This window comes from Cyprinus carpio, chromosome B1 (assembly GCF_018340385.1).
Source record: "Cyprinus carpio isolate SPL01 chromosome B1, ASM1834038v1, whole genome shotgun sequence".
In the NCBI taxonomy this organism is placed as follows: domain Eukaryota; kingdom Metazoa; phylum Chordata; class Actinopteri; order Cypriniformes; family Cyprinidae; genus Cyprinus; species Cyprinus carpio.
Window position 1 is genome coordinate 6,665,915 of NC_056597.1, and position 26,917 is coordinate 6,692,831.

Genomic DNA, 26,917 nt, shown 5'->3' on the forward strand with positions numbered 1-26,917 from the left:
GAGATAATGACTTGCTCATGCCTTATAAATATAGTAACTTAAAAACCATGGTGCAGTTTCATTTTTGGATGCCACGTGAGTAAATTATTCTGCAGCTCTGAAAACGACGCACTGACAACACTGATGTAGCCTCTAATAATAATACTGTATTTTGTTACATAGGGGTTCAATAAAGTTCGTGTTTTTTAAAGTTACACATACTTTTCCCACAGTGCCCACACCATGGACTCATATTATTGGGGGTCTCATGTGACATGAGGGTCCACCCTCATGAGGGGCTTCACTGACTCACATTGTTGCAATACAGTAGGTCCACGTACTTGCATGGGCTGGAGACGTAACATGTATAAACTGCCCACTAACCGGATCTGCTATTTAACAGGTGTAGCAGCAAGAGCAACAGTGTCGTTTTTAGACAGACCTAGTCCGGGACTATGCGCTCAGTCTGGGGTTTAATTGCCTTGGTGGCCGCGGCAACTTTTTACTTGTATCTGCTGTCTGCGTTCCTGCCGCCGGGTCCGCGTGCCGCGCGCCTTCACGACGCTCAACCTGAACACAACGCCGATGAACCGCAGGAGGAAGAACTTAGGTAGATTCATATATGCGGTACTTTGTTTTGTTTTGTGAGCTATTCCTACTTATGTTATTGTTAGTAACAGAATGAACTCTCTTTTAACTGTAAAATTCTGTTAAAGTTTTGTTTTATTAACACACTAGCTACAGGTAAGCTAAACATCTGAATATGTTATTTTAATAATCCTATGTGTACACAACAAATGAAAAAACGGGAAATTATTTCAGGTAATCATAGCTACACAACATACATAAATTAAATTAAATTAAATTAAATTAAATTAAATTAAAGGTTAAACTTGGTAGATATTGATGTTTCGTGGGCTACTTGAGATTTATAAATGAACCGCTATTTTTAATCGGATCTTATATATATATAAATAAATATATATATATTATATATATATATATATATATATATATATATATATATATATATATATATTATATATAATAGATTACTTTACAGACTATAGATACACTTAATTGGTTGAACAGGTTCACATCTATCACTGATATTATTAAGTTAAAGATTCAGTGAAAGCACCCCACTAGAAATATGAACGATCGAGTCCGATTCATGAACGAATCGTTTAGATCAGTTTTGTGAATCACAAGACCTGTCTAAACGATTCGCTCGTGCCGTTTTTTATGACGATCTGTGGACAGGAAATTCATTTAGATTTGTATTGGTTAGCCTATATAATATTTTTATTATTATTATTATTATTATTATTATTTTGCAGTAAGAAGCCTGCTTAAAATTGCAAACTACAAATATACAGTTTAATATTATAAAAAAATATACGGTATGTATATATATATATATGTATATATATACATACTGTATATTTTTTTATAATATTAAACTGTATATTTGTAGTTTGCAATTTTAAGCAGGCAAAATAATAATATATATATATATATATATATATATATATATATATATATATATATATATATATATATATATATATATATATATATATATATATATATACATAGCAAATAGCATAACCATAACCATAACCAAAGTCTAATCTGAATTCATAGTCTGTTGCTGTTATGACATATCTTAATTAAAAATGTAGGCCTATGTGAATTACTTATAAGTTAACCTTGTAAATGTATCTATTTGATTGGGATTCAGTAACTTGATTTTTCTGTCATGTATTCAACTATTTAACTAAACTGTGATTTACATAGAATATTTGATGTGTTTACATTACATGTTTGTTCTGGGTGCTTCTTGCCCAAGGTATAGGGGAATTTTTGCTATAACTGAAATTTAAAATGTTTCCAGTTTTTTCCACTAATAATATATTGGATGATGCATAGTCATCATATTAAACTCATGCATGTTACAGTGTAGCAGTAAGTTCACACTGTTTCTAAGAGAAGCATCTGCAGTGCAGTTTATGACAGTGCTCCCATTCACCTGTGGAACAACTCCCACCCTCTTTTTTATTAGTTCTCTCTATCTTCATTAATTTCACATTCTTCCATATTTGCCTGAATGTCTATTTGACTCAGTATTGGTTTATTTATTATAATATACACCCTCATCTCAGTTCTGAGAAGAAGTAATGGAAGAATAAGAAATAAAATTAGAGAGAATGAGAGAGAGATGGATTTGTACTGTAGAAAGTGAGAAGCTTTGGCAGTTATTCTCTGATGGTGGCAAACACTCATCTCCTGTTTGCCCTGTTCTCTCTCTTCATCAGCGTTAATTTATACTATGTGAGCAGCTCTGTGTGGTGTGGGAAATCATAGATGCTTCATGCAGCAAAACTCTTTTTCTTCTTTAATGTTTCATCCGTCCTCTCGTGTCCTTGGCAGGCACCTAAAGGAACTGATCCTTAGTCAGTTCTAATTATGCATCTGATTCTCAGATATCGTCTGCTTTGCGTGTGTGACTGTATGCAATGAGTGAATTAAGGACTCTGAGACCCCCTAGTTCCAGCCATAGTCCTGTAGGTCCTGTAGTCTCTTAACAGTAGTTTATGTGTATAGTATGTATGTGTGCAACAGTATTCAGTGTATCAGACTGACTAGAAAATGAACAAAAGCCCTGGCATGTTCCACTATTAGGAAATACATGAATATAGTACTGTTTTTAAAACTTTTCACTTTTGATTAATTTAATACATCCTTGCTTTCCTTTAAAAATATCTATCCACTTTCCAAACTGCTTGTTTTTTGTAGAATCCAGGGGACACTGGAGCCTATCATATAATTTTTTTATATAATTATTTTAATTATTAATTTATTTATTAAACTCTCCATTAATTATTACTTTGTCTGCTCTGAATGCAAATCAACATTAGCAGTCATGTCTCAGAATTGGAGCCTGGCAGAGGGTATGAGGTGACAGTTATAAGATCAGACAACTGCCTTCTGGAGTGTCTTGAAACCACTTGAATTTGCTGAGATGTGCAATATAGAGGAGGAGGGAAAGAAAGAGATATCTGGAGGGTCCATATGTGACATGTTACATATACATACCCACTCCCCCGATGGAGTTTTGGCTCCTTGCCGCTGTCTCCTCTGGCTTGAATAGACTTTAAAAATTAATATCCATCTACATAGCAGACTTAAATACAAATATAACAAATAAAATAAACAAAGCACTTTACACACATAACTAAATTCAATGATGAACTGCCTTTAACTGAATATTGAGTGTTTGCTATTATCCTTTTGCATTATTGACACTATTTTCATATTTAATACTGTACAGCTGCTTTGACACAATCTGTATTGTTAAAAGTGCTATATAAATAAAGGTGACTTGACTTGACACATGTCTGACATGACAAGCTAAAATAAATCACACAAATAAAAAAAGGAGAGAGGTCTCAAAAGCCCTGTGTGCTTACAGTAAATGTCACTTTCTGAAGTCATCCAGATATTTAGAATAACAAAAACAGTGGAAAGTACACTGGAGTTTCAAATTGGGCAACTGATCTGCTGTATGTCTACCATCAACACATTCCGTCCAAAGATCTGACCTTTCCATAGTGTCTTGTGACCTGTATGTCTTGGTTCATGTCTTGATTAACTCACTCCTCTGTACCCTGGAGAATATCTGCTGATGAGTCTGAGATGAAGTTTTTCACGTTGTTCAGCTGTGATGGCAGAGACAGCTGTGCCCTGTGTACTTCTAGCTGTTTGAATCTTTTGGTGGGAATTCCCATGGTTATAAGGGAAGGGAAATTTTGTGTTAATATATGTGCATGTATCAGGTTTTACAGTGGTATAGCCATAAATATCAGCTGTTTTAAGAAGAATAGGCTTAAATAGTCTGAACATGTCTGCACTTTTCAAAAAAGAGTTTTGATTATTGACTCTGTTTTGTTTATTGTCTGGTCGGTCTTGTCCACTGAAGGCTCTTATATTGTTGTACTTGTGGGAACTACTCAGTGTGCACTCAGCATGGAGCATATCACATGTTTATATTCATCACACTGGGTATGTATGTGAAATTAAAACCTCTGGCACATGGGTGGGGAATACTGCCCCATTGCGTGCCCAAATTACCCCCTGGATGGCAGTAAGGAGCTTAGATTACTCACGACTGCACAAGATGAGATTCAACTGCTTGTAAGAGCCCGGTGAGCAACACACAAGAAATCCAGTCTGTGGTACATCCACATATTTATTGATGATCATGTTAGGTGTGTTTGAAGATTTTTTAAACAGTCTGGCCATTGAGTACAGCCAAACCACACACACACACACTAGCGTATTTCCACAGCTGAGAGGCTATTTCTGTCCAGTTGGTGTATCATATTTCATTCCTTCACACATGCTGAGGGCAGATTTCGGTCTTTCTGTCTCATCTTGCTGACAGGCTAGTGTCTTGATCAGGGACCTTTAACCGTTTTCAAGAATCCTTTCAGTGATTTCAAGTCTTTTGTGCACTTAAAAAAATGCAAACCTAAAAATGGAAGTAACCTGGCTTTAAGTCAAAAATGTTATTTAATAATACTGAGCCTAAATACACCAACTTATACCAATTACTAATTATTAATATAATTATACGGTCATGTACTTTTTAAATTTTTTATGTAATACATTTTAATATGTAAGGAACAATGAAACATTTAGATTGTTAAAAATTAATCATTTACTTACCCTCATGTCATCCTAAACCTCCATCGTTTGGCTCTCAGCATTGTTCAAGTATCTTTGTTTAACAGAAGAAACAAAGTCATGCAGGTTTGAGCAAGCATGAGGGTAAGTAAATATAACTGAATCAACCTAAACATTAATTTATATCACCAAATTACGTAGGTTAAATCATGTAGAGATAACTCTTTAAAGTAACAGTTGCAGGTCACCACAGCATCTCACCAGAGGGCAACAGTGGGCTTTTTCAGATCATTATCCCAGTGAAAAATAAATATACTAAAATTTATTTGAAATACATTTATTTCATGCTAAGTATACTACAAATATATACACATATTTATGTACACTCAATGCACTTTAATTGTGCGGAAGCAGTGCAGAAGTCCGACTAAAGATATACTGAAGTATATTTGATTGTGCTAAAGTCACCTTTATTTTTATAGCGCTTTAAACAAAACGGATTGTGTCAAAGCAACTGAACAACATTAATTAGGAAAACAGTGTGTCAATAATGCAAAATGAGAGTTAAAGGTAGTTCATCATTGAATTCAGTGATGTCATCATGCAGCTCATTTCAGTTTAAATAGTATCTGTCCAATCATTTGCAATCAAGTCAACGATATCGCTGTAAATGAAGTGTCCCCAACTAAGCAAGTCAGAGGCAACAGCGGCAAGGAACCAAAACTCCATCGGTGACAGAATGGAGAAAAAACCTTGGGAGAAACCAAACTCAGTCCAGTTCTCCTCTGACCAGACAAAACCAGCAGTTCAATTCCAGGCTGCAGCAAAGTCAGAATGTGCAGAGGACTCAACTGGTTCCTGTGGTCTTGTCCCGGTGGTCGTCTGAGACATGGTCTTTACAGGGGGTCTGTATCTGGGGCTCATCTAGTTGTCCTGGTCTCCGCTGACATTCAGGGCTGTAGAGGTCCTTTCTAGGTGCTGATCCACCATCTGGCCTAGATACGTACTGGATCCGGGTGACTGCAGTGACCATCTGACCTGGATATGTAAGTGTTCCTGTAGCGCAAGTAGTAGAGCATTGCGTTAACAAGCGCAAGGTTGGGGGTTCGATTCCCTGGGAACACATGATAGGTAAAAATTGATAGCCTGAATGCACTGTAAGTCGCTTTGGATAAAAGCGTCTGCTAAGTGCATAAATTTTATTTAATTTCATTTAATACAGACTGGATCTGGTGGCTACGGTGACCTCGGAATAAGAGATAAATGGACTAATATTAGCGTAGATGCCATTCTTCTAACGATGTAGCAAGTGCAACGAGTGTTATGGAAAGTGTTCCCGGTTCCAGTTTACCTAATTAATGCAGCCTAAAAATTCTTTAAAGGATTTGGATATTAGAAGCGTATTAGTGTGTTATGTGTAAGCCAGGTTAAAGAGATGGGTCTTTAATCTAGATTTAAACTGCAAGAGTGTGTCTGCCTCCCGAACAATGTTAGGTAGGTTATTCCAGAGTTTAGGCGCTAAACAGGAAAAGGATCTGCTGCCCGCAGTGGACTTTGATATTCTAGGTTTTATCAAATTGCCAGTGTTTTGAGAATGCAGCGGACGTGAAGGACTATAATGTAACAAGAGCTCATTCAAATACTGAAGTGCTAAACCATTCAGGGCTTTATAAGTGATAAGCAAGATTTTAAAATCTATACAATATTTAATAGGGAGCCAGTGCAGTGTTGACAGAACTGGACTAATATGGTCATACTTCCTGGTTCTAGTAAAAACTCTAGCTGCTGCATTTTGGACTAGCTGGAGTTTGCTTATTAAGCATGCAGAACAACCACCCAATAAAGCATTACAATAATCTATCCTTGAGTTCATAAACGCATGGATTAACATTTCTGCATTTGACATTGAGAGCATAGGCCATAATTTAGATATATTTTTGAGATGGAAAAATGCAGTTTTACAATTGCTAGAAACGCGGCTTTCTAAGGAAAGATTGCTATCAAATAGCGCACCTAGGTTCCTCACTGATGACGAAGAACTGACAGAGCAGCCATCATGTCTTAGACAGCTTTCTAGGTTATTACATGCAGAGTTTTTAGGTCCTATAATTAACACCTCTGTTTTTTTTTCAGAATTAAGCAGTAAGAAATTACTCATCACCCAGCTTTTTATATCGACTATGCATTCCGTTAGTTTTTCAAATTGGTATGTTTCACCGGGCTGCGTAGAAATATAGAGCTGAGTATTATCAGCATAACAGTGAAAGCTAACTCTGTGTTTCCTGATGATATCTCCCAAGGGCGACATGTAAAGCAAGAAGAGTAACGGCCCTAGTACTGAGCCTTGAGGTACTCCATACTGCACTTGTAGGTATATGATACTTCTTCATTTACTGCTACGAATTGATGGCGGTCATATAAGTATGATTTGAACCATGCTAATGCACTTCCATTAATGCCAACAAAGTTTTCTACTCTATGCAAAAGAATGTTGTGGTCAATAGTGTCGAACGCGCCGCTAAGATCCAATAGCACTAATAGAGAGATACAACCATGATCAGATGATAAGAGCAGGTCATTTGTAACTCTAAGGAGAGCAGTCTCAGTACTATGATACGATCTAAATCCTGACTGGAAATCCTCACAGATACCATTTTTCTCTAAAAAGGAATATAATTGTGAGGATACTACCTTTTCTAGTATCTTGGACAGAAAAAGGGAGATACAAGATCGGTCTGTAATTAACTAGTTATTTGGGGTCTAGTTGTGTTTTTTTAATGAGAGGCTTAATAACAGCCAGTTTGAAGGTTTTGGGGACATATCCTAATGACAATGAGAAATTAATAATAGCCAGAAGAGGATCTATGACTTCTGGAAGCACCTCTTTTAGGAGCTTAGATGGAATAGGGTCTAACATACATATTGTTGGTTTAGATGATTTAACAAGTTTATACAATAGTAGAGAATGAGTGGAACTGTTCCTCAGGGGATCTATTGTGCACTGTCTGATGCGATACTGTAGCTGACGGCTGCATGGTTACAATTTTATCTCTAATAGTATCGATCTTAGAAGTAAAGTAGTTCATAAAGTCATTACTGCTGTGCTGTTGGGAAATGTCAACACTTGTTGATGCTTTCTTTTTCATTAATTTAGCCACTGTATTGAATAAATACCTGGGGTTATGTTTGTTTTCTTCTAAAAGTGATGAAAAGTAATCAGATCTAGCAGTTTTTAATGCTTTTCTGTAGAATAGGTTACTTTCCTGCCAAACAATATGAAATACCTCTAGTTTTGTTTTCCTCCAGCTGCGCTCCATATTCCGGGCTGCTCTCTTTAGGGTGTGAATGTGGTCATTATACCACGGTGTCAGATTGTTTTCTTTAATCTTCCTTAAGCCTAAAGCAGCAACTGTATTTAAAATGCTAGAAAAGAGAGAGTCCATAGTTTCTGTTACATCATCAAGTTGTTCTGAGGTTTTGGATATGCTAAGGAATTGGCATACATCAGGAAGATTACTTACAAAGCAGTCTTTTGTGGTAGAAGTGATGGTTTTAGCTATATGAAGTTTGCACAAAACTAAATAATAATCAGATATCATGGCTTGGCTGCATACTTTCAACACCATCAACATCAATTCCATGTGACTATTAAATCTAGAGTAAAGTGGAACTATTGCAAGATACTTTAGGTACACTTAAATATCTTGCATTTAAAGGCTAATATCATTAAAAGGTCATACAATCCTTGTCAAAAGTGACATCAAAACACATTATAGGCTTAATATTGTGTAATAATAATAAAATGTGCATTGTGCACAAGTAGTACACCAATTAAAGTTTAGCTAATTAATTTTTTTATTTCAGTAAGTCTCAAGAAATAAGTCATGTAAAAGGGGTCATATGACGTTGCTAAAAAGAACATTATTTTGTGTATTTGGTTTAAGGTAAAAAAAACACACATTATTTTCCACATACTGTACAATATTGTTTCTCCTCTATGCCCGCCTTTCTGAAACATGTCGATTTTTACAAAGCTCATCGTTCTGAAAAGTGAGGTGTACACTGATTGGTCAGCTATCTAGTGCATTGTGATTGGCTGAATGCCTCAAGCGTGTGATGGAAATGTTACGCCCTTACCATACTGTGATGCCGTGTGTCCCGGCGCAATGAGACAAAACCAGTAAAACGCATTACAAAAGAGGCATTTGTTGCATCCAGTGACATAATTACTGATTATAATTACTTATACTGTCTTTTCATGCGTTGCGTTGTGTATTGCGCTGCGTATTGCGCTGCGTAAACAAAAATCCATGTCTGCATTTGTGATCAGAGAAACGACAAACAACAAGCTCTACTCTACACTGCTCAAAACTCGTGTTTGAATCATCAGTGGCAAATCCTTTACATATGAAAACGTACTTACAGGCTGTGAGTCAGAAGTGCCAGACTGTCCCTGCAAAGTTGGAACTGCCCCACTTAATAGAAACAGACACCGGCATTGTAGGCTACTGTCCCGATTTCTAGTTGTGTCCTTTTTTGGAAGACCACTGCACACATCTGAATATACATATTCAAAAACACAGTAACATCGCTTTAAAAACAAAACAAACAATCACCACAACATGTCTACATCAATGAAAAACCAAACATAGTAGTTTCGCTTTTACAACAAAACACAGCATCTCCACAACATGGCGACAGCGAGAATAAAAGTTACGCCTTCTTTCTTTGCGTGAACATTTGGGCAGCATTATTCAAAACTTGCCACATCGTGACGTAGACATGTGGGGGCATGTTAGAATGAGCCATTTTAGGTAGGCGTGGTTGAATCTTAACTTTTATAAAGAATATCTCTTTGGATTTGAGACTTTAGTCTTTGCAACTTTAAAGTGACGTAACATACAGCCAAGTATGGTGACCCATACTCAGAATTTGTGCTCTGCATTTAACAGATCTTCTTTATTCACCAAGAGTTTGTAACACTCCAAAGAGAAAGGAAAAATTGAAATCGCATCATATGACCCCTTTAATATAATTTGAACAATACTTAGTATGAAATAAATGTATTATTTATTTATTAACATATCTTTATTGCGAGGATTAACCCCTTGAGATGAAACATCTCGTTTTCGAGGGGGTCCTCCAATACATCAAAGCAAAATGAACCAAAACAGCAGAGCAAAATACAACAACACACACATTCCAGCTCACAATGCTCAAACTCACCCCACCAAGCATGAACCCCACAAGTGACATGACAAAAAAAACAACCAGCAGCTTAAATACATTACTTTTTACTAGGTACAGTCTTAAAGCGCTAATTCACCCAAAAATGAAAATTTTATGTTTATCTGCTTACCCCCAGGGCATCCAAGATGTAGATGACTTTGTTTCTTCAAAAGAACACAAATTATGATTTTTAGCTTCAGGCATTGCAGTCTCTCAGCAGTACAGTGCTCGGCAATGGTCACAGAATCTATGAGAGAAAAAAAATATGGACAGAAAAATCAAAATTAAACCCTGTGGCTCGTGACGATACATTGATGTGTAAAGACACAAAACGATCGGTCTGTGCAAGAAATTGAACATTATTTATAACGCTTTTTTTTACCTCTGATTCACACAATGTCCGAACTGTTACAACTCTTGTCAACGTGCTTCACAGCAGCCTGCATCATCTTCTTCTTGTTGCTTTATGGCAGATCGCAGACTTATAAGTGCATTACCACCACCTATCTCTCACACTCTATCTATAATCTCAATCAGGAGTGTCAATGGTCCACTTGAGAGATAGGTGGCGGTAATGCACTTATAAGTCTGTGAACAAAGTCACCTACATCTTGGATGCCTTGGGGGTAAGCAGATAAACATTAAATTTTAATTTTTGGGTGAACTATCCCTTAAAGCCCACAGTATCCACTCAATATATTGATTATAACCATCTTCCTCCATCATATCAGTCTCTGCTGGTTTTTGTAAGGGTATGCAATTGGGTTGATAGGAAGAGGACAGCCACTCACCAATCTGTTAGAAATTACAAGAGAGACTTGCAAGTTCAATGCCATTATTTTACTGATCCCACAATGTCTTATATTTTCTCCAGGTTGAAGTTCCCATCTGATCTGGATGAGTTGAGGGAACTAGCTGAGCTGCTGCAGTTCTATAAGACAGAACACACTGGATATGTGTTCATCCTCTTTTGCAGTGCCTACCTCTACAAGCAGTCCTTCGCCATTCCAGGCTCATCCTTTTTGGTTGGTAACAGTGGTCTACTCTGTGACACTATTAGTAGACCTGCTTGAAAACATGCCATTAGATTGAAATAAAAGCTTTATCACCAGTTTCTCTAAATGCCATTTACATCAGGTTTCCTTTCCTGGACATAATCCCATAGAAGTGTGCTTAATTGAATTGAATGTGCACTTATAATGTAGTTTTAATTCTTAAAAGTATATAAATTGTACCGTACATGCAACTAATATATTAATGAAAGGTCACAAAGTGTAAAGAGAGTACACTTTCATGACAGTTTCTTAATTTTAAAAAGTGTACTTTGTAATAATGTCAAATTAAGTTTCAAGTACATTTTAATTCGTTTTAAATGCGTTTTAAAAATGCTTTAAGGTATACTTATTCTGATGTGCTGACTAACATACATAGTACTAATGGTACTAAATTGTGGCTACATCATTACAAATATGTAATAAATATATATAACCGCATTCCAGTGGTTTGAATCTTACCTCTCAGATCAAAATCAGTGTCAAAGTCCCAACATCTAACTAATGGAGTGCCTCAGGGCTCAATTCTTGGACCACTTCTCTTCTCAATCTACATCACATCCATGCCAACCATGAAATCTGTTCACATCTCAGCTTGTCTAACAGACTTTTCTTGCTGGATGAAGGACCATCACCTTCAGCTAAACCTTGCCAAGAAAGAACTGCTTTTGATTTTATTAAACCTATCTTCGCCATACAGTTAGGCACATCAACCATAACTCCTTCAAAAACAGCCAGAAACCTTGGAGTTGTGATTGATGACATGGCTAAAACTACCCGGTCCTGCAGATTTGCTTTATTCAACATCAGGAAGATCAGGGGGGTTATGGTTTGTGGCACGATGTATGTTAAAGTACATCGTGTATACACTCACTAAACAAAGAGTGACAGGTTTTTAGTGGTAATGAGCACTCTTTGCAAGCTTTCTAGTCTATGATCCATTTAAAATGTAGAACTTTGTTTTTCAGCCACACACACATTGCAAAGTTTCGGGAATGACATCTGCATATTTATGTGGGATTCACTCTCGAAGTAGCAGTGATTGACACAATGATGACCAAAGCAATAGACGGGAGAAAATATGTGAAAATGGGCATTAAGGCTAGAGCACCCTCACTATTTTTAGAAGCACCCTCAGTGATTATTTCTGGAACCTGGTTAATACGCTTTTATTGCAAAACTATATACAAAAACAACAAAATACAAATGCACTTAATAAAACAATTGAATAAATGCATATTTATAAGTTAAGCACTTAACTAAAATAAGTAGGCTATTAATAAAATAAATAACTAGAGAAGGCTGACTATAATCAGCTTGCTTCCATTTAATGAGATAAGCCTACTCCTCAACTGAATTAGAAAAAAGGCGCTTCTAGTCTTCAGTGATGCAAGAACGTTTGAGCATACACGTTATCTCTGAGCAAAAGCAGAGCCAATTCATAAAAGAACAATGTATATTTAAAAGCACACATCCAGTTTTGTGTGAGTGAAGGAAATCCACTTGCGAGTGGAGATTCGTGCTCGCGCATTACATGGATCACGTAACATTATGCGCTCTCGATATCTATAGATATCTATAGCTGTAGAAACCGCCTAAAATTAAGTATAAAGAGGAGAAGAAAGCAGCTACACATGCCAGGATCCGCCACTGCCAGATGCAGTTAGAAATTTACTAAAAACAAGTCTATTGCAAGACATCTTGTGGTGGGGGGCACCTGGGGTGGCCAGCCAAATTTCAGGGGGGCCGGTGCCACCCCTGGCCACCACGTAGACACGCCTCTGCTTTGCACCCATTTACCTAAATTAATTTCTCCAGACTAATCTACCCTCTAGAAACTTCAGTTCTGCACATTGCTTTATTGTTCCATCCCAAAGAGGCACAAAATCACTTTCACAGACTTTTAAATTAAATGTTCCCTCCTGGTGGAATGACCTGCCCAACTCAATCTGAGCAGCTGAGTCTTTAGCCATCTTCAAGAATCGGCTAAAAACACATCTCTTCCATCTTTATTTGACCCTCTAACTCTAGCACTGTCTATTCTAATTCTATTCTTAAAAAAATTGCTCTGTTTAGATTGCACTCTATATTCATTTACTGCTTGTTTTCTTAAAAAAAAAAAAACTTCTCTATTCTTATTTGTGTCCTACCTAGGCCATTTTGTTTACTTTTTATTTATTATACAATTAACAAAAAGCAAAAAAGTCCTGTAACACTAGCTTACATTTACATTTATACATTTAGCAGACGCTTTTATCCAAAGCGACTTAGCATTCAGGCTAACATTTTTTACCTAACAAGCTTGTTCAAGCTTGTTCTATTCCTTTTCTATTCTGTCTGTTTTTCTATTTATTCATTATATAATAAAAAAAAACTTTGCTATGTGTACTGCGTTAGGCTAACTGAGGCTTGTTATAGCACTTGCATATTATTGCTCTTTTGTTGATTTTGATTTCCTTCCTTTGTCCTCATTTGTAATCTGCTTTGGATAAAAGCATCTGCTAAATGACTAAATGTAAATGTAAAATTTAAATACATGACACAAGTGTCAACATGACATTAAAGTATATTTTAGTTTAACATAAATGCTTGTCAATACATTCAGCAGTACACTTGAACCATATTTTATATGGTTTTTAACTATTTGAGTTTTATTTAAGAGGGTCAAGAGTCAAAAACACTTCATTGCATTTAATATAAATTTAAACCAAAACATTACATTTAAATGGAAAAACAAATTTTACCATACATTAAAAGTATGTAAATTTTTAAGTACAGTACTTCAAGTACTTTGATTTTTACACTGAAAGGGTAGCCTAAACATGATAACTAAATTAACTGATTTTATCATTATTTTATAAATATTATTTTCTGAACAGATATACATTATTTATATGAACAAAGCAAATATTTATGGGTTAAATCAGGCAGAAAGCGCTCCTTAGTGTAATAACCACAGGTTACCAATTTTTTTAAAAATTACTTCTTTTTCACAAGGGATGCTTAATATACAGTATATACAAACAGTGCAGTTATTTATATATAATATGTGACTGATTACCTAATAAAAAAAGCCTTTACTGTCAATTTTTCTTGTCGTGTCTAGAACATGTTGGCAGGAGCATTATTTGGGCCGTGGCATGGACTCCTCATTGCCTGCACTTTGACTACTGTGGGTTCCACCAACTGCTACCTGCTGTCCCGTACATTTGGCAAATGTCACATCGTCAGGCTCTTCCCTGAGAAGGTGGCCATGCTGCAGAGAATGGTGGGTCACCTCTGGGTGTTTGGCACATGATAGAGGGATTTTCCATTAATGAATGTTCTAAAAAAATTGTCAGTCAATATATGTGTGACTTTGCATTTTGTTTGTTTATACTGTGCATCTAAATTATAAAGAATAGCAGAGTCCACAGCACAACTATGACAATAACAACACAACAATATAGAGTAACAATATAGAACTACATAGTTATTTTTTCCTGCTGATGATCAATCCTGAATCCATGCTTTAGAGCTCAAGCATTTAAAGTGGCCAACAAGGTATTTGCAGCACATTAGTGCCTCAGTGTGGATGCTAATATAGTTATAGTTCTTGCTGTCTTTATAGTTATTGTTCTTAGTGTGAACAGGCCTTAATATAAAAAAGTTTATTCAAGTGTGCTTCTAGTATATTTCTTTTAAACTACAATATAATAGCATACTTTCAGTCTACTGTTTATCTACTTATCATAGGTATACTTAATATACCTTTTTTATTGCTTATACATTTATGTAGCCTACATGCTTGTGCCTAATCTTTAGTTTGAGATTAATTTAAGAAAAGTATAATTTAGTATTAGTGTTCTTATATTCAACGTGGCTTGATTTATGAAGTAAGTTCATTCTTATGTTACTTATGAAATATCAAGTCGGGGTAACACTTTAAGGTGTCCTTGTTACACGTTACATGTACTTAATATTATAATAAAAATAAATTATGCATAATTACATGCAAGTAACCCTAAGCCAAACCCTAACCGTATAGTAAGTACATGTAGTGAATTAATATTACTCAGTAATTAAATATATAATTACACTGTAACAAAGAGACCTTAAAATAAAGTGTAACCCAAGTCAGCATTCTATAGAAAACATAAAATAAACAATAAATTATAAACTAAACCTGATCTTTTTGGACACCATATAAACAGACAAACATTTGGCCGATTTAATTTCTTTCCATGTAAACTATAAAATGTTAAGTACACATAAAGAAATCTGCAGCATAAAAACTGTTAGAATTTCTGTTAATTTGTTTACTGAGAGAGTAAACTTGTACTTTTATAAACTAGTGGGATAGATGCATATAACTAGTAAACTAGCATTATAACTGAATACGTTCACTTGTAGTTCACAGTATATTTACAATACAGGAAAAAAAACTTGTGTACTCAAAGTTTACTTTTATTATGCTTAAAGTACACTAAAGTATACATTTATAAACTTAAATGTGGGCCAATTTACTTACAAAGTAGTATTGAAACAGTACACTTACAAGTCTGCTAAATGAATAAGTAAGCAGTATACTACTATATTGATTTTAGTATACTTAGTACATGGAATACTGTATACTTGGAAAATATACTTGAACTTAAGTTTACCAAATAAAATTATCTCAAAGTATATATATATATATATATATATATATATATATATATATATATATATATATATATATATATATATATATATATATATATATTTTTTTTTTTTTTCTTTTAAGGGATACTTCTTTGTGATTATAAATATAATATGTTTAAAAGTAGCTCAATTTGGCAACCTTGATCATAATCATTATTTTCATATTATAGTACTTGGTAGTTGAAACATAATGCAGCATGAGCACATGATGAATCTCTCTCTGTTAGGTGGAAGAGAACAGGAGTAGTTTGTTCTTCTTCTTGCTCTTTCTGCGGTTCTTTCCCATGACACCAAACTGGTTTCTGAATGTCACCTCTCCAATCCTCAACATCCCCATCCCCATATTCTTTTTCTCCATCCTCATTGGTGAGCTTACAGTACATCTTCAGTTATACATTCATGCATTTTTTATGTTATAGGTGTACTTACAATCCACTGCAATTCTACAATTTTTCTGCAATTTTTTTATCCCCCTAAATTTTCCTAATGATTCCATTTTGACCTTCTATACTTTTTAAGTGGCCAGAATCTAAACAATTATTAAGTAAAAATACAGCTTCTGGAGAAAAACAACCGTCATGATCTTAAATGCTTATTTTCTTCCCAGGTCTAATCCCTTATAATTTTATCTGTGTCCGTACGGGTGCCATATTGTCTGAGATCCACTCTTTGGATGACATCTTTTCTTGGAGGACCCTGTTTCAGCTCCTGTTGATCGCATGTGTGGCTCTTCTTCCTGGAGCTCTGATCCGCCGCTATAGTCAGGCCCACCTCAAACTTGATGGCCTGGAACCCAATGGACACCAAAAGGTCCTGAATGATCGCAAGACTAGATGAACCAAAGACACACAGAAGAGGAGACTGCAGCCTGTTAATATGGGACTGATCATCGGTCTGGAGTCACAGCTGAGGATTTGGTTATGAATGTCTGAATGCAGAGTGGAACTGACATGGACAGAAATAGAAAATATTAATTACTGAATGTCTATAATGAAGAGACTATTAATGTCTTAAAAGAGAACACACTCAGATTGCTGACGTTACATATATAATACTGGACATTGCCTCATTATATAGGAAAAAAATGAATCTGACGGCCTAGCCTTTAAGTTTTTTTACTGAAGCAAAAAATATTTACGTATGTTTTAAAATGTTGTTTAGTGACCATGTTTGTTTGTAGCTTTATGTGTGTTTATGGCTTTATTTAGTTGTGGAAACTGTAAATAACTGTAAGTTCCATGTATTTTTGAGTCTTTACACATTTTATCAAAATAGAACTAATGATTAGTTACTTTCCCCCCTAAATGGACACTGATAAAATAGTGACCTTAAAATGATCACATCTAATTATCTGATTTTATTCAAGTCAAAAATATTATTTAATATTGCTCAATTAACCGAAATACATTAATTTATACCATTTTTTTATGGTCTAAAACATGTAAATAGCTCTAAGGTAACAATAGCAGATTACCACTCTTTTTACACTTTGTGTATTTTCTGCACATAAAAAATAATTACATAAAAATATTTTTATTTAAAAGTAGTACTACAGTTTTACTTATACTGTTTCCAACTTTATTTAACTTAAAAAGAGATGCAGCCATTTGTAACTTGAATGTGCGAGGGCTGCTATTTCATTATTGTAATATTTCAACAGAATGTAGTAATTATAAACACTGGTTTGTAGCACAAATAGTTTTTTTCAATTACTGCACTTGTTATTCTTCTTTTTATTACCTATACCAGCTAATGAATCAGAGGATTTGCAAATTCACAAATAATAGCTTATTCTGTGCTGAAAAATTAAGTGCATATCACTAAAGACATTTTTTAAAGATTATTAGACATTATATTCATTATCCTCAAGTGTCCTACTATCAGGGTGTTCTTTTATTTGCAGGTTACTATAGACTTGTGCACTGATCATTTACTAAATCTTTTGGTGTTGCACAGTACATTCAGGGCACTAAAAACTACTTTTGGACAGTAAGGCAGTATTAATGCAGTGTATTTAAATTTACTTCTATCTACCAAAAAAAAAAACTACTGATGACACATTACTGATTACTTGTTTTGGACAGTAAGGCAGTATTAATGCAGTGTATTTAAATTTTCAGCATTAGTGCAAGTGAAGTGAAAGTGAAAGTGACATGACATACAGCCAAGTGTGGTGACCCATACTCAGAATTTGTGTTTTGCATTTAACCTATCCAAAGTGCACACACACAGCAGTGAACACACACACACACACACACACACACACACACACACCATGAACATACACCCGAAGCAGTGTAAATATATCTCTGTAAATATATCTCATCCATTCAGCTTTAGATGCAGCTTAAACTTTACACATTTGTACTGATCATTAGTGGTTGACTGTGCCATGAATGTATCAATTATCAGCATGTCACAGAAACTCTAAATTCTAGTGCTGTTTCTGTGGTCGATTTATGTATCCTTTAAAAAACATAAAGCATTTCCATTGCAGTTTCATGAATTGCATCTACATGTGCTACTTGATTAAGTAATTACTGCATTACAGTAGATGTCCTGTTTTAAGCCATTTATGGAAAAATGAATCAATGTCTTAATGTGTACATGAGTTGTTATGGTTTAGTTTTTGCATTAAAAACTGCTGATTGAGTGCTTGAAAGTTATAATTATATTATAACCAAGTTATAACTGCTGTTTTTACAACTAAGACATACTTAAAAAGTTTTGTGCAGTTTAAATTCAATAATAAAAACATTTGAACCATTTAACATCTTATTGTAACCTATATGTTAAATTATGTGGAATGGATGTATACATGGTAAAATTGCTGAAATTAGTGATATAATCATACCATATTGGCAGCTGAAAGCATAATAAATTTAGCCAAACTATTTCCAGACCTGCCAACCTGTACGCATTTTGCGTAGCGGCTACGCATTTTGGCCATAGACTGTATTGTAATTTTTTATTATTTTTTTTTTTTTTAATTAAATCATCAAAAAAAAAAAAAACAAAGATAAATAAAAAAAAAAAAATCAAGAAAATAAAAACAAAACAAAATCAAAAAAAAAAACAATTAAGAGACTTAAAAAAAATAAAATAAAAATAGTAAAAGGAGACATTCACAAGACACCAAATACAGATTCATTATATCTTACAATAGAGGTAGCTTTTGATTTTTTTTACAATTTTAAGAGACTTCATTAACAGAGTGAGTTTGTCAGAGAAAACCTTGTATAAAGGAGGACATTTTGACAATTTATATTTATGAATGAAAAATTTGCCATTCAGGATGATAAAATTATCTCATAAAATTAATGCATGACTTACATTTCACAGGTATATTCTCCATCTGTAAATGTTAAAAAAACCATGGAAATATTCCCATTTTGCTGTCAGAAGTGCATGAGCATTTGCTTTGCGATTCTCCGCTAAACTCCACCGACTTCATTTAGAACGAGCGCCACAGCCACACAGACAGCGCTCAATGAAATAGGAGCGAAATAACTCTGACTAAAATATACATTTTGCTGAAATATTTGTAGTTGGACAATAAATGTGACATGTTGAATTTTAAACCTACAATTAAGTGTATTTGTATGATATCACTAACTGTAAAGTTTAATGGGGTAATCAAAATAGCCTCTTTACTCAATTAGTCTGTGCTTTTTATTTTCATTTTTAGTTTAGTTAACTTATGCTTTAAAAATTTTTTAAGACTGAAATGTTACCATGTTACAACTTAATGTGAATTTAACCTTTTTTTGCGCATATTTGCCTATATGCTTAAATTCACTTTATTTGTTTAATCCAAATACAAAATACTGAGATGTACACGCTACCGTGTACCGCAAATCAGCCAAAAAATACAGAGATATGATTTTTTGCTCATATCACCCAGCCCCATGCAGAAGTGTACTGGAGTTTTAATTAAAGTGTACTGAACTAAACAGTTATGGTAAACAGTAAAAAAACAGAAGCTTAACTGTAACAGTAAACTGTTTAAGTGAAATATAAAAGAAAATATAAATTGGGAGATAACATTGATCAATAACCTTTTTTTGGCGGAAACAAGCTTCCACAGAATCTTTAAGCTATTGATGACACAAGTAAACTTGATATATTGATACAAAGATAAAGAAAACAACAACAACATTTTTTAAAGACTCTTTATTGCTCATATTCATGTGAAGGGTAGTGTGACCCTTCCAGAAAACATAAAAACAGATGTGTATTCATGATTGTTGACTCACACTCCTATTGTCCCCAACTCACCCACACTTGGCAAAATCCAATAGTATACCAATGGAACATGTCCCCCTTTTGCCCAGATCTGAAATTAGTTTGTTTACCCATTTTTACATTGTGTGACATTATTATAAGAGCGGATCAGATAAGGGACAGGCTTCTCAAACACCCAGAAATAAGCTGCAGAAGTAATACGGCAAAGACTAGGTTTCATGTACATGTTTTCTTTGTAAATGACATGAGAAGAGATGGTCTTGAGACCGCTGGACATCCCTCCCATTTGACACAGCAACATTTTACTACAGAAACCCAAACTGAAAGGATCAAATTCAATTGTGTTTAATATTGTTATGCTAACATTCAGCAGTAAACTAAAGGAGATTATTCCTATAATAAAACTGCACAAATATGCTGTTAGAATAACAAATTCAAAGCTGACTTGTTATTGGCCATCTCATCACATATGACCTCCAAAACAGAGCAAAATTACAGAGCCATTTGTAACAGAGTAACAAAGATAACCTTCTAAATACAGGCTGAAGAACACTGCATATGGTTGGATTAAGATGTATTCTTAGACACTACATATCTGTTAAAACAATTATTTCGGTTCAAACATAAACTGCAAGAAACAAAGTACTGTCAACCCAAACGTTCAGTTGCCCAAGAGTTGTATTGACCTCAAGAGCCCATTTGAGTCAAACGGTTCATAAAGCAACAATCAGTTTCTGAAACCTCTTTCGCAAGAACAAGCAGGCCAAGTTGGTGCCTTGCGCTAACCCTTTTTTTCCTTCTTGTACTTTTATTTAGAAAAATAAAAAATGCTCCAAGTTTGAGAGCTTTATAAGGTATACAAAATATGCAAAAGGGAGAAAAGATCAGATTGAGGTACCCTGTTCTTGAGGTAGAACGGTATATTGTACTGGTTCACACAAAGCTGCGTGGACTTTCAATATATCATTTTCATGTCTCAATCATGGTTGTATCAGTTGCTTTATATCAATGTTACGCTCTATGACTGTACTGTACTGCAATGCTGGCTGTTTGCATTTGATCAGTCAAGAAGTACAAAAACCAATATTTTTGAGCTGTCACCTATATACAGCATATTCATTTTTTTATTCCATTAGCCTTTTGGAACATTAAAAAGCTTAATGACGTCATCGCTCACCAATCACATCACCTTTATATATTACGAAAAAATGGGACGTCTTTACCAACAATAATAATAATAATAATAAAAAAAAAAACACTTTGTCTTGACTTTGCTCTTCTCTTTTGTCAAAAATGCATTTCTAGACATTTATCCCAGCACGTAAAATCAGAGGGGGGAAAGAGAAATGATGTTTGCTACACAGAAAGTACATGTTTGCAGAAGACATTTGCATCATATACAATCACAAGTGTCAGGAAGACCTCAAGAACTCCCATGGGCTCCCATTACAGGACCTACAGACAAGGTGCAGAAATCAAACTAAATCAAGCTCTTACACTACCATACAAAACCACACAAAAGTAAAATCTTTTAATATTCTTTATATATTCTGCAATATTTTTATAATTTAAAATGACTGTTTTCTATGTAAATATACTTATATACAAGTAATTTATTTCTGTGATGCAAAGCTGAATTACTCTAGTCCTCGGTGTCTCACGATCCTTCAGAAATCAGTCTAATGTGCTGATTTGCTGCTCAAGGAACATTTCTTATTATAATCCATATTGAAAACAATATCAAGTACTGCTTCATATTTTTAAAGAAACCACAATACTTCTTTTCAGGATTCTTCTTTTAAAAGTTTTAAATTAATTTTCAAATAAAAATCTTTTGCAACATTATAAATGTCTTTACTGTCACTTTTGATAATGCATATTTTGATAATGCATATTTTCTTTAAAAAATAATAATAATAAAAAAATCATACTGACAACAAACTTTAGAACAGTAGTGTAAGGTGTAATACACGGGGAGTACGGGACATCAACATTAGATCTACTTCTCTTTATGGACTGTACTTACTCTACTTTTTTTTTGTTTAATTTTTTACAGTTGGCACACAGACAGCTCTTATTCTGTGTGATGAATAAGTCGGGAACATGGAAACATTTAAGAGAAAGCAATATAATTTTAAAAAAGAAAAGAGAACAGGGTAGCAAGCAGAGGAGAAATGCTCAGACTCAGCAATGGAAAAAGAGGAACTGGAAGTGAAATGCTGGCACACAGCAAGCACTCTTTTACAAGTACGTTCCTTTGTAACATCATTTAATGCTTTTAGTTACATTGCTGTACTAATTAGTTACTAGAAAAGTCAACAAACAAATCTTATTACTCAAATCAATAGCCTGAAATGAGTTTCCAAAGAAAATTCTGCTGAATAAACCTATAGAATTGTTTTTAGAATCTTATTAACATACTGCTGTGGAATTTATTATATCTCCTAATAAATTAGTAGATCTAATGCACAACTAGACCCTGCAAGTCCTATAAAATCTACCTGCAGTGTGCATTCACCTCATCCAGCAGTCTACTTCACAGTGCACAAATCAGTAACAAGAAGAGCTCAATATGAAATATCAGGTCCATGGTCATATAAAAATCTCTGACCTGATAGCGCTCTCGATCATCCTCATTCATATCCGCATGACCAAATGTGTTTGTGCTTTGAGTTCTTTGGTTGTTTTAAACTGCTGGTCCTCTTCATCAGCTTCTGTCTCTCTCTGTTTCCTGCTCTGTCTCACTCTCCCTTTGTCTATTTCTTGAATTTGTCCTTGCATGAGCTACATTCATTAGCTGCTGCTTACTGGCGTCCGCTGATCATTTTGATGGTTGTGAAGGTGTTGGCACTGTTTGCTGGTGTTTCCGCTCTTGCTGTTTGACCTGTTGAACGATCTCCCTTATCTTGCGCTGGGCAGCCTGCAAACAAACACACCGTAGCTGAAGGTGACTGGGGTGCACATGCAAATACATTATTTACATTAACAGATAATGTTTTAAGAACCTGACCAAATCATATGCAATCCTGAATAACAAGCCTTTGGACACAGTCTGGCCCAAACCATTCTTTCATTCAAGCTTCATTTAAAACTGGTTAATGTTCACAATGAGAGAGTGAGGAACAGGAAACAGGAAAGTCAAAAGTACAAGTACTGTAGTAACAAGCTGATACCAAAGTTGGAACAACAAAAAAATATGAATTTATGAATCTTATTTATTTAGGAAAAATCTCATGAATAATAATTTTGATGTTGCTTTGTGACCTTCCAGGACCTGCCAATAGTGTAAAAGAACTAATATTTATGGGATAATATTTGTGCTCTGGTGGTTCTATGTAGGTGAACTTAGGAACTACTGGTCACAAAAACAAAACACAGTGAGCACTACAACCAGTAGTAGCTGTAAAGTCAGCCAGTTTCTACCACGCTGCACTCTGGTAAGGGATAGTTTACACAAAAATTAAAATTCTGTCATTAATTACTCACCCTCATGTCGTTCCAAACCTGTAAGACCTTCGTTCATCTTCGAAACACAAATTAAGATATTTTTGAAATCTGAGAGCTCTGAGAGACCCTGCATAGACAGCAACACAACTGACATGTTCAAGGCCCAGAAAGGTAGTAAGGACATCGTTAAAATAGTCCATGTGACATCAGTGTTTCAACCGTAATGTTGCTAAAGCTACGAGAATACTGTTTGTGCACAAAGAAAACAAAAATAATTACTTAATTCAGCGATTCTTCTCTTCTCTTCGTGTCTTCACCGCACGTTCATGGGAGGGAGTACCCTCTCGTAGCTTTATGGCAACATTACGGTTGAACCACTGATGTCCCATGGACTATTTTAAAGATGTCCTTACTGCCTTTCTGGGCCTTCAATGTGTCAGCTGCATATGCAGGGTCAGAAAGCTCAAGTCTGTTGAGAAGACTTGGATTATACAGCTTGATTCATATGGATTACTTTTACAGTGTCTTTATGAACTTCTTAAAACCTAAATTTGGTTGCGTGGACTTTCAATGGAAATGACAGAACATGAAAAATATCTTAATTTGTGTTTTGAAGACAAACTAAAATGTTATGGTTTGGAATGACATGAGGGTGAGTAAATGATGAGATTAAAACTACTTTATACAGGTTAAAACGGGTAGAAATATGTCTTTCTACCTGAAATAACAACTGGACAATTGCAAGTTACCACTTTTTTCAGGGGTGACCTGGTATGACCCTGGTGTTTTAGTCAAGTCAAGTCAAGTCACCTTTATTTATATAGCGCTTTAAACAACGGATTGTGTCAAAGCAACTGAACAACATTAATTAGGAAAACAGTGCGTCAATAATGCAAAATGACAGTTAAAGGCAGTTTATCATTGAATTCAGTGATGTCATCATGCAGCTCAGTTCAGTTTAAATAGTATCTGTGCAATAATTTGCAATCAAGTCAACGATATCGCTGTAAATGAAGTGTCCCCAACTAAGCAAGCCAGAGGCGACAGCGGCAAGGAACCAAAACTCCATCTGTGACAGAATGGAGAAAAAAACCTTGGGAGAAACCAGGCTCAGTCGGGGGGCCAGTTCTCCTCTGGCCAGACAAAACCAGCAGTTCAATTCCAGGCTGCAGCAAAGTCAGATTGTGCAGAGGACTCAACTAGTCAAATTAAAAAAAAATAAAAAATACAAAGAGTTTAAAGGCTGGCAAAATGTCAAAATATTACCTGACTGGCAAAGAAATGTCCAATTATCTTAACAAACACTTCATCATTCTCATCTGGTGTCTGGTCCCGTGGTACAATGACCTCAGCACTGGTGAGATTCTGCAGCTCATTGACCTGTGATTGGTAAGAGGTAAGAGGTCACACAAATAGATTGGATTTAGAACTGGAATTAACACTGCAATCACAAGTGAAAAGTGCTGCGTGATTCCTAGGTGTGGCTCAATAACCTATTATTGAGATTTACTAATTACTTAAAAGGGATAGTTTATCCAAAAATGAAAATTTTATGTTTATCTGCTTACACCCAGGGCATCCAAGATGTAGGTGACTTTGTTTCTTCAGTAGAACATAACCAAAGATTTTTAGCTTCAGCCATTGCAGTCTCTCAGCCGTACAATGCTTGGCAATGGTCACATTATCTATGAGAGAAAAAAAAAAAAACATGCACAGAAAAATCCAAATTAAACCCTGCAGCTCGTGACGATACATTGATGTGTAAAGACACAAACTGATCGGTCTGTGCAAGAAATTGAACAGTATTTATATCGTTTTTTTTTACCTCTGATTCAAGCAATGTCTGAACTGTTAGAACTTTTGTGAACAGCTTCACAGCAGCCTGCATCATCTTCTTCTTGTTGCTTTATGGTGGATTGCAGATTTATAAGTGCATTTCCCCCACCTATCTCTCAAGTTGACCATTGACACTCCTGATTGAGATTGTAGATAGAGTGTTAATGGTCCATTTGAGAGATAAGTGGCGGTAATGCACTAATATAAGTCTGCGATCCGCCATAAAGCAACAAGAAGATGATGATGCAGGCTGCCGTGAAGCACGTTTACAAGAGTTCGGACATTGCTTGAATCAGAGGTAAAAAAAACAAACATATAAATACTGTTCAGTTTCTTGCACAGACCGATCAGTTTGTGTCTTTACACATCAATGTATCGTCATGAGCCACAGGGGTTAATTTGGATTTTTCTGTGCATGTTTTTTTTCCTCTCTCATAGATTCTGTGAACATTGTATGAGAGACTGCAATGCCTGAAGCTAAAAATCATAATTTGTGTTCTACTGAAGAAACAAAGTCACCTACATCTTTGATGCCCTGGGGGTAAGCAGAGAAACATCAAATTTTCATTTTTGGGTGAACTATCACTTTAAATGTAGTCAATGTAAGTGACTAAAACGACTCATTATATTTAACCCATTTGTGGTTAAATTAAAATTTGGAAGCATTTGAAAGCAATTTCTCTGACTTTATGTGTTTATTTTTACTTTTTCTGCACTTTTTCTACACAAAGTAACATGTTTAGTGACAGTTTCTTGAAAATCTGATCTCAAGTGTTGTGTGAGATGGTCTTCACTGCAGAACACAAGATTCAGGGGGCGTGGCTGGATCCCTATCCAACAACTTCCACTTTACACACACTGAAACCTACCTGTCTCCACCCCCTGATCCCTCAACCCACCCATCTCCACCCCCTAGATGTGGATCCAACCACGCCCCCTAGATCTTGTGTTCTGCAGTGAGGGGCTACTGTGTTGTGTTACTACCAGGTGTAAATAACAATCTGTCTCAGTTGACTTGTGTGTTCTTGCACAAGGTTTTAACATGTGTCTTTGGTGATCCAATCACATGTACACATACCGTTTTGCCACCCTTCCCGATGACTCGTCCGGCGGCAGATGAAGGCACTTTTATGTGTGCCCCCAACTTCACTTCTTCCTTCGGAGTGAAAAAATTCTCCTCCTTCAACTTCCCATATATCCTCCCCTGTGCCTACAGCCACACACATACACAGATGAGTAAAGGAGAAATGAGGAATGAATATATATATATCTATGTAAAACACTCTGGGTCCTGCCTAATGGTATTTGTACCCTGAAGATAAGGAGCCTAAATGACTGAATGATGGCTTTTACCTTGTACTGAGCCTCTGGTGGTCCAGTGATAATGACCATCCTCTCAGGATCATCAGGATTGTCTGGTGCAGCAATCTGCAGTTACACAAAACACTTTTTTTTTTTTTTTTTCGTTCTGTCTTGATTTGAGTACAAAAGACCACTTTAAACTGCTACAAGTGTGCAGTGATACCTTAATACACAGAAAAAATTGGGTAACCAAACAATTGATCTAAAAATCTAAATGAAATGGTTTTATTCAAGTCAAAAATATTATTTAACATCAATGAACCAAACTATATACATCAATATATAGCAGCAGAATTTTTTTACAGGTTAATGCCAGTTAGAAATAGCTCTTTAAGGTAACAATTGCAGGTCATCAGCGTTTACAGCTCAAGTCTACATTATACAATGCACTTTTG

At 35.3% G+C, this 26,917-nt stretch overlaps 2 protein-coding genes across 6 annotated transcripts in view; one reads left to right on the forward strand and one right to left on the reverse strand.

Moving 5' to 3' along the window:
• The first annotated feature begins 286 nt into the window (after positions 1-286).
• tmem41ab (transmembrane protein 41ab) lies at positions 287-17,602 on the forward strand. Its single transcript, XM_019086379.2, has 5 exons — positions 287-589; positions 10,772-10,922; positions 14,056-14,217; positions 15,860-15,998; positions 16,240-17,602. Exons 1-5 carry the CDS (start codon positions 435-437, stop codon positions 16,467-16,469), a joined length of 837 nt encoding a protein of 278 aa, XP_018941924.1. The 5' UTR covers positions 287-434; the 3' UTR covers positions 16,470-17,602.
• Positions 17,603-21,473: 3,871 nt separating this feature from the next.
• igf2bp2b (insulin-like growth factor 2 mRNA binding protein 2b) overlaps positions 21,474-26,917 on the reverse strand; it is a 30,870-nt gene continuing 25,426 nt past the window's right edge. For all 5 annotated transcript variants that reach the window (XM_042716371.1, XM_042716372.1, XM_042716373.1 and 2 more), the window contains 4 exons: positions 26,514-26,588; positions 26,239-26,370; positions 24,591-24,704; positions 21,474-22,797 (listed from right to left, as the gene is read on the reverse strand). In XM_042716371.1, coding sequence (XP_042572305.1) covers positions 22,699-22,797; positions 24,591-24,704; positions 26,239-26,370; positions 26,514-26,588 — 420 coding nt within the window. In that variant the 3' untranslated portion in view covers positions 21,474-22,698. The remainder of the gene's footprint in view (positions 22,798-24,590; positions 24,705-26,238; positions 26,371-26,513; positions 26,589-26,917) is intronic.